The sequence below is a fragment of the Thalassophryne amazonica genome, chromosome 21 (genome assembly GCF_902500255.1).
Source record: "Thalassophryne amazonica chromosome 21, fThaAma1.1, whole genome shotgun sequence".
Classification (NCBI taxonomy): domain Eukaryota; kingdom Metazoa; phylum Chordata; class Actinopteri; order Batrachoidiformes; family Batrachoididae; genus Thalassophryne; species Thalassophryne amazonica.
The window spans coordinates 31704686-31713361 of NC_047123.1; the positions used below are offsets into that span (position 1 = coordinate 31704686).

Consider the following 8676-nt stretch of genomic DNA (forward strand, 5'->3'; position numbering starts at 1 on the left):
AATAATAATAAGAGCAATCAGAGATTTCTGACGTTTGCCCATTTCTCCAATCACAGCCACATAAGCCTATAACTTCTTCTGGGTTGTCTGAGTGTCTTGGTGGCTTTCCTCACTTTTCTTCTTGCGCAGAGGGAAAAAAAAGTTTTTGTGTTATCATTCATATTCTCTGAAAATGACCAAAAAAACAAAAATTCTACCAGGGTATGTAAACGTTTAATCACATCTGTATATATCCTGCTGCTAGTAGACTGTACTTTCTGCACAGCACTCAGTATGTGTATATATTTATTTGTGTATATTTACGGTCAACAAACTGTGAAGTACTTTTGCTAAATCTGCTTTATGTCCCGCTTATGTTAGACTGTGCACTCTGCACTCATCCCAGTAAGTGTATACTGTATATATTTATTTATGTATATTCCAGCTCAACAAACTCTGTTAAATGGTAAAGTAGATGTGCAAATACATAGGTGACATGTCATGTCATGTTTGTATTTGTATATCTACTGTACCCTGCTATTTGCACAATTATTGTTACCACCAGTGCTGCAACAATGCAAATTTCCTCATGCAGACTCATAGAGGAATGGCTTATATGGCATTGGGTCTTGTCTCGTTCCATATCACCTCCATCAGATGTGCAACTACAATCAACATTTTTTCAGAGTTAAGTATCCAAGGTGTAGGTCCTTGGGAACATCATCTAACACTGTGATATAAATGCGTTGTAACCTCTTTGTGAGCGTGGAGCCTACGACCACTGCAGGAGTGAAGTACATTGGAATTCTATCGCCAAACTGACAATTTATATATTAAATATGCAGACGGTGGGGTGATCTGTTGGGTATAGCGTTTTGCTAATGTGGGGAAGTGTGACATCAGATGACATTAATATTCTATTCAAGGAATCCTGTGATCCTGATGAACCAGTCCAGTCCATGGTTGTGTGTATCTTGTCTTTTATACAGTTCCCTATGATCTTGTCTGTAAGCAATAAACTTTTAGCCAAAAGCTGTAATATGTGTTTTTAGGACACCGGATTCATGTTTTGAAGTTGATGTCGTTGAATCCCTTTTCGGAAATGCTAAAAAGTCTTCTTCTGTGTCTTCAGGTTCCTCTGACTTGAGTCCATTCCCTGGTCAGTTTGAACGCCAGTTCCCGGGTCTCTCCTCCTTGACAGAGAGCCGCTTCTCCAGCCCCAGGATGCATTACCCAGCCACCTTCACCTACACCCCGCCTGTCACCTCTGCCATGTCACTGGGCAGCGCCCATTACCACACCTACCTTCCCCCTCCGTACCCCGGCTCCACACAGAGTCAGAGTGGACCCTTCCAGACCAGTAGCACTCCTTATCTTTACTACGGGGCCTCGTCAGGCTCCTACCAATTCTCAATGGTACCTGGGGGGGATCGCTCGCCTTCCCGGATGATTCCGCCTTGCACTAGCGCATCCACGGGAACCTCCCTAGTGAATCCCAACCTGCCCAGCCAGTCAGAGGGAGGAGTGGACGGCGACGGGAGCCACAGTAACTCTCCCACTGTACTCAACCCCGGAGGCCGCATGGATGAGGCCGTGTGGCGGCCGTACTGAAGCAAACCGGGGCGGGGTGGAGATAAGATTTAAAAAGATGACACAATCTGAAAGCACAAACCATTTTTTTTCCTTTCTTTTTTTTTTTTTTTTTTTTTTTTGAGGTATCATCAGCAAAGAAACGTCTCCACCTTATGCTCGGAAATTAAGGTTGAGATTCCAAAAAAAAGACTAGACTTGTATAGACTTGTCCTCTTGGAATGTGTTTTGACCAAATCACTACAAAAGGAGTCATTCAACAGCAAAAAACCAAGAGACTGAGAGATGATTTTTTGCTTTAATAAGCCGAAACGGACAAGAAATTCTTTTTTTTAATTATAATCCACAACCTCTTCGTATTTGTTAAAGACTGCCTCTTTTGTATAGTGTTTGTATTACAACAAGGCTTTTTGCAGAGCATGTTTTTGTACTACAACAATATCAAGACGCAAGTTAAGCACTGAGTAGCAAGTGATGAGAGTAACACATATGTTACCGCAAGTGGTATGAACTTTAAATTTGCTTTAAACCAATTAATTTAACTTGTACATTGTGGTTGAAATGATGTAGGCGTTTTTAGTTTTAACTTATAAAGCCATAAATTATGTATTGTATTTGAAACTTGAGTCAAAGAAGTGTAATCTGAATATTTTTGATGCATCTATATGACTAACTTAATGTTTTTATAGGTAATTTAAAGAGTGAGAGGTTTTAATTTGTTTTGTTTTGTTTTGTTTTAACCCAAAGATTTAAAAGGTTTTTAAATATGAAATGTAATTTCCAAAGAGTATTGCAACATGTTTCTTCTGGTGTAACTTTCAGTTGAACTGTTCCACACATTAAGAGCCCAACATCCTCGCTCGGTGTTGACACACATTTGGCTTGGAATGAAACCTTTGGTATTTATTGAGCAATAACTTGTATTGTGCCTCTTGGCGGCATACCATGAAAGAGTGGTTCAGTGGAGAAAATAATTATCCACTCGGGAAATTCTACTCATTTTCTTTATGATTTTTTTTTTAAACATGCTCACAAATACATGTGAGGAGTCGTGTTTGATATGAAGCCCGAAGTTGATTATGGAGGTGCCACAGCTAAAAGTGTTCTGAGTGCAGGTCAGACTTTAAAGATGCTTCGTTGCACTGTTTTATAACACAGACACACAAAATCTACCCCAAAACAAAAATTATTCACCAAACTTCTGAACAAAAAGCCAGATTGCACATCGTCTTCTGGTCCCTCACTGAATAATCAAGAATGAACCAGGCCTCTAGCCCCACCCACCACCTCTGTGATTTGCTTGCTCATCTTGGGGTTATGTTTAATTTAATTTTCCAACAAGTTGAGATCCTGAAATTCATATTTCCGTACACTAGATGTTGCCAAAGAGCATTGAATCAAGATCTTCGGGTTAGTGAATCATTTTCTGATGCATTGTGTTCATTATTTGTTTCAGTCATTTGAAAACATTTTCTGAAGCAGTTTGTCTGAATTGCTTTCTCATGACTGCATCATTTGGTGTTTCAAGTATTTTGAAACCATTTCTGGAACACTTAGTTAATTTTGTGTTTTTGAGCAGTTCAAAAACTGAATCATTTTCTAACGTGAATGATTCATTTCCCATTTCACACAAGTAGTTCTTTTGTATTTTTGTTTTGAGCACTTCAAAAGTTTCATCAGCTTCTGAAGTGATTGGTTCATTTCATGTTTTACATATTTTGAAACATTTTCTGAAACATTTCTTTCATTTAGTTGTTTTGAGCAGCTCACAAATATCTGAATCACCTTCCGAAATGATTGGTTCATTCGTGTTTCATGAATTTTTCCAAAGCAATTAGTTAATTTAGTCATTTTGAGCAGTACAAAAACTGAATTATTTTCTGACATGATTGGTTCATTTCATGTTTCACATATTGTGAAACAATTTACAAAGCAATTAGTTAATTTAGTTGTTTTGAGCAGGTCAAAAACTAAATCACTTTCTGAAGTGATTGGTTCATTTGATGTTTCACATATTTTGAAACATTTTTTTAAGCAATTAGTTCATATTGTTGTTTTGATCAATTTAAAAAAATGTAATCATTTTCTGAAGTGATTGATTCATTTCATGTTTCACACTTTTTGAAACATTTTCTGAAACAATTGCTTTATTTTGTTGTTCTGAGCAGTTCATAAACTGAATAATTTTCAGAAGTGATTGGTTCATTTCATGTTTCACTAGGTGTTTTGAACAGTTAAAAAGTTAAAACTTTTCTGAAGCAATTGGTTCAAAGTTTTAAAAATGTAGTTTATGCTGCCTCAAGATATTTGTCTCCAAGCTTCTTCAAAACTGAGATTTTACACAAGTGCAAACAAGTCTGCCCCCTGCAGGAGAGATTTGTGAGAAAAGTATAACCGTTCCGTATGTCATGTCACATGAAAATGAAGCATTCCAAGAGATATAACCACAAGATAAACACATTTCTGTCCTTTTCATAACCAGTCGGGCTGAACACTGGGCTGGGATTAAAGGGAAACATGACGAGTCTGATGTAGCTTTCATATCATGTTCAAAAGATGACTTTGAAAAAGTCTGTCTTTGTGTGTGACACACATGGGTACTTTATTCTTTTTTGTTAGATTTTTTTCTGCTTCATTCTTTGACATTGAAAAAGAAAACATCACAGTTAAAGGGGTTGTATTGACAAAAACAAAATTATCTTCCTTTTGCAGATACACACGGGTTGGGTTTTATGTTAAACATCCCCAAAGTCCCACAATTCTTTGCCTGTGCATATCAAATGTAATCTGCTATAAGTAAAATTTTTGCCTGAAACCGCTTGTTTTACACCAGTGTGACATATGTCACAGAAGATCTGCTTACTGCGTGAGACACACCCGATCAACATGTCTAATGCCGTCCTGTGCAGAAGGGGCATGGCTAGCAGCTCGTTTCCATTTAAAGCACCAGGCACATAAATAAGAGCATTTTGTTTTGATTTATTTTGTTTTTAGGCTGCATCATTTCGCTGCCTATGGGCAAAATTTCCCCTGCAATCTTTTACATCTGAACGCCACCTGGTTTATAATATGACCCCTTTAAAGATGCAACTTACTGCAACATTCCTTCTCAAATTTTTGTCCAGTTTATTTTTGTTCCATGTTCTGCTTTTGTTGTTGGATATATTTGTACCAACGTTGGCGTAACGTCTCTGGCATGAGAACAAGCAGAGGTCAGATATTTCCAATTTGCAAAAACTTATTTTTTTAAGAACTTTTTTTTTTTTAAGTAAAGAACTAACTGTGCAAAAGTGAGGTGATTGGATGCAGCTGCTGGCAGCAAACTGGAAACCAAAAAAAAAAAAGAAAGAAAGAAAAAGATGGGAGACATTTGTATGTTTGTTTCATAAAGCACTTATTTCTTGTTTTATTTCCAGCAGCACTTGCGGCTCGCTGCCAGCAGGGCTCGTGGTTTTGGTCCTCAGTGCAGATATGATGCTACCGGAGTTGTGCACGTGTACGTGCACACACACAATGGATACCACTTGGCTAAACAAAGCATTTAGATTGGAGATGACTCTGATCTCATCAGGCAGTTGGTATTTGTTTGAAAAAATTCTCTCTCTCTCTCACATGCAATATGATATTCAGTGTGAGAAGGTAATATAATAACTTAATTTTAAAAAGCTGAGAAAAACACAGCTCTGTTCAAGGATTTGGCTTTTCATTGATGCTTTGCACGCAGTGCCTCTGCACATATCGCACTATATTTCCAAAAGTAAAACCGCTGCACATGTACTGCAAAATTGTTTAATTTTATTTTTTTTAATGTAGGAAATGGCACAATTTACACATCGACACAGCACTGACATCCTCACCTGCTTCCAAAATAAAAGATGTTTTTTTTCTCCCCCTTTCATTTGATTTTTTTTTTTTATGTTCCGCTCAAGCTGTCATCAAAGATGCTGTACTTGTATTATTTAATGATCAACATGTATGATAATCAGGAATCTTACTTCTTATGTAAATCTTTTCTCCTTTTCTTTATTGTTATGCTTCTTCTCTCACGTCAGGAATTTTAAACTAATGGAGATTCCGTTAGTGTTTGCTGGTATGTTTCATGAGGAATTTTTTTTTTTAAGGGATAAGCCTGACAACAGTGAGTGAAATTGGCATTGTGATTGTACATTTTTGTTTAAAAATAAAATAAGAATTTTGTTACTTGTTTTATCATTGTTTTCTCTTCTTTTTCCTCTTGGGAAGTACAATATTAATCTTCCGATACGATACGTATCGCAATACTTTGGTGCCAATTTGATAAGTATCATGATTCTTAAGATAGTGTAGCAGATAGAATATTTACAGAGGAATCCTTCAAATCTGGAAACAAGCACCAAAGTTGGCACAAATACTCCTTAGACATTACTCTTTTGAAAAAACTGAGTATCCACTTGAATTTTCAATCTGTGTTCCGGTAGGGGTCAATTGAAGAATTACACGGGCCAAAATTTAAAAATGTTTCAATCATATTGAAAGCTATACCACATTATTTGTCTGATCACAACGATACCAAAAAGGTATAGTTTAGACTATCTATGACTGAATGTTATGGAGTTATGGGGTAAAAACAGCAAGAATGGTAACAAAGGTCAGCATTAGTTTGTACAGGGGTCAGATGTTAAAGTTGCTCTAAATATTGTAAAATGTGACGCAAATTATTGGTTGAGTTAATAGGGTTTTAAAAAGGAATAGTTTGCACTATGTGGCATGCTTAGTTATCATGTTACAGGGTAACATATGTCACATGTCATAGAATCCAATGGACGTCGACATTGGTCTACCTTTACCTTCAGACCAAGCATTCAACACAGTCAAAACTATTTCATTTATTAATCCTATTAGTTCAACCAATAATTTGCACCACGTTTTACCAAAATTGGAGCAACTTTTACTTCTAACCCCTGTACAAACTGAAATTAACCTTTGTCACCATTCTTTTTGTTTTTACCCCATAACTCCATAACATTCAGTCATAGATAGTCCAAACTATACCTTTTTGGTATCGTTGTGATCAGACAAATAATGTGATATAGCTTTCAATATGATTGAAACATTTTTAAATTTTGACCCCTGTGTAATTCTTCAATTGACCCCTACCTGAACACCGATTGAAAATTCAAGTGGATACTCAATTTTTTCAAAAGAGTAATGTTTGAGGAGTATGTGTTCCAATTTTGGCGCTTGTTTCCAGAAATGAACAATTGTTACAGTTTTCTGCTCCATTAAGAAATTTGTTTAGACAATATATTTTGATCTTTGCTTGCTTTTTGTAATGGAAAAAGATTAAATAATACATTTCTATGGACTGTACATCACATTTTGGAGTGATGTTTCCTGAAATCAACAGAGGGTCAAAATTATACACCTACTTAGATTATTATGTATTAAAAGATCTTTTAACTTGCTTCTTAATGTCTGTTGTTGATCATGATCTGCAGTGTGTAAAAAGGATTTGTTTGACAGCACCCGCTGGAAACATCCAAAGAGGTCAGAGCTGAGAAAGCAGATCGTAGAGTTACACGTCAGGAATGTCTCCTGGAATCATTTCTATACAACAGCAGACTTTAAGATTTTCCTTAAGAGATTTTTTTCACCTTTTTTCTGTATGTGGAACTCACTTTCTGGCACAATGTTGCCTGGGGGCATGTTTACCAATGGACAGGAACTCAGTGTAGCACATGTGCACACCACAGCCTGTGCTGTTACTTAATGTAAGGACGTTTAAATTCCAAAAATGAACAAGATGTGCAAATAAAATACAAAAGAAATGGTCAGATTGCTGACCTACAGTGTTGGAAACATAATAAAAATGTGAGTCATCTTTTTAACATGCAAGTTTTGTGCATTGTTGTAAGTGTACTTTAATTATTGTCAGTTTTACTGTTTATTTTATATAGTGCTTTGATATACTATTTTCAACAAACCTGATTTTTCTGGATGTAAATTGCATTGGAGTACAAGTTGCAGGACCTGAGAAACTAGTACAAAAAACTTATACTCTAGAAAATACTATACTTTTCCAAGTTCCAGAAGAAGACTGATGTGGGATGAGGTGTAGATTGTCAAATACGTCTTGTTGTCTATCTTCAGTGCTTCAACCCATTTTTATCAACTTCCTGTACAACACTGAAATGCCACCAGTGGTTGCGAGGTGAACATTAGCAGCTCCGATGAGTCTCATCGCTGACATAAGATCTCCGGGCCATTCGTAACGCCTTATGTTTCTAAATCTTTCACCCATGCTGTGTGCAAAATCTTGCTAAACAGTTTAATCTTGAGATCTAATCAGATTCAGTCTGGAACAATGAACACACCACAGTTTGCAGGACTTCAGGTGAATCTTTTGGGAAACAAGAAGTCTGCGGTAACAGCTGACAAACTGGGAACTTCTGCAGGTCCTGCAGGAACTTCCAGTGGCTTTCTACAAGAACATGATTAATCTCCTGAGCTATTCTGGAGGGTTAAACCAGGATCCACCAACTCATAGTTCCTGAGTTTTTGCAAAATCAAGAAGTCTTGAGACATTCAACAGATAACTCAAAAAGCACATGAAGGATTTATTTCAAACTTGGTGGTAATATTACATGGATGGATATCTAGAGATTATTAGATTTTGGAGTAGTTTGATCAAAGGTCAAGAGAAACATGGTCCACAAAACACAACAGTATCTCAACAACCAAGAAGCATTGATGAGTGATTGAAAGCGTAGATTGATCAGAAAAATCTTTGTGTTTGAGTAACACCTTGACAGACATATGTACATTTCTGTGTACATTTATAATATGGTGTGTGGAGCACTCAGCCTTCTGATACCTTTCTAAGAAACCTAAGAAAAGGCACATTTCGCGGTGACACTGCCGGTCTGCCGTTCTGTCTGCACCAACATTGTCTTTGGACAGGGACTGCAGCACACTGGGGCCCCTTGCGCTCTACCAGATTACTTCTGCCACTGCCACTGCCATGGCTTCATTTCAAAGCGGCGCTGGGAAGCCAGCGAGCACGAGACAGAAACAGAGACAGCGAGAACCAGGGAAGCTGTTTTACATTATACCAAGACATAATGCAGC

General features: G+C 37.2%; 1 protein-coding gene across 1 annotated transcript in view; it reads left to right on the top strand.

Annotated features, from left to right (window-relative positions):
* The window catches only part of runx2b (RUNX family transcription factor 2b), a 74811-nt gene extending 69039 nt beyond the window's left edge, over positions 1–5772 (top strand). Inside the window, exon 7 of the mRNA XM_034162316.1 lies at positions 1112–5772. Within this exon, the coding sequence (XP_034018207.1) occupies positions 1112–1590 (479 nt within the window). The 3' untranslated portion in view covers positions 1591–5772. The remainder of the gene's footprint in view (positions 1–1111) is intronic.
* The last annotated feature ends 2904 nt before the right edge of the window (positions 5773–8676 follow it).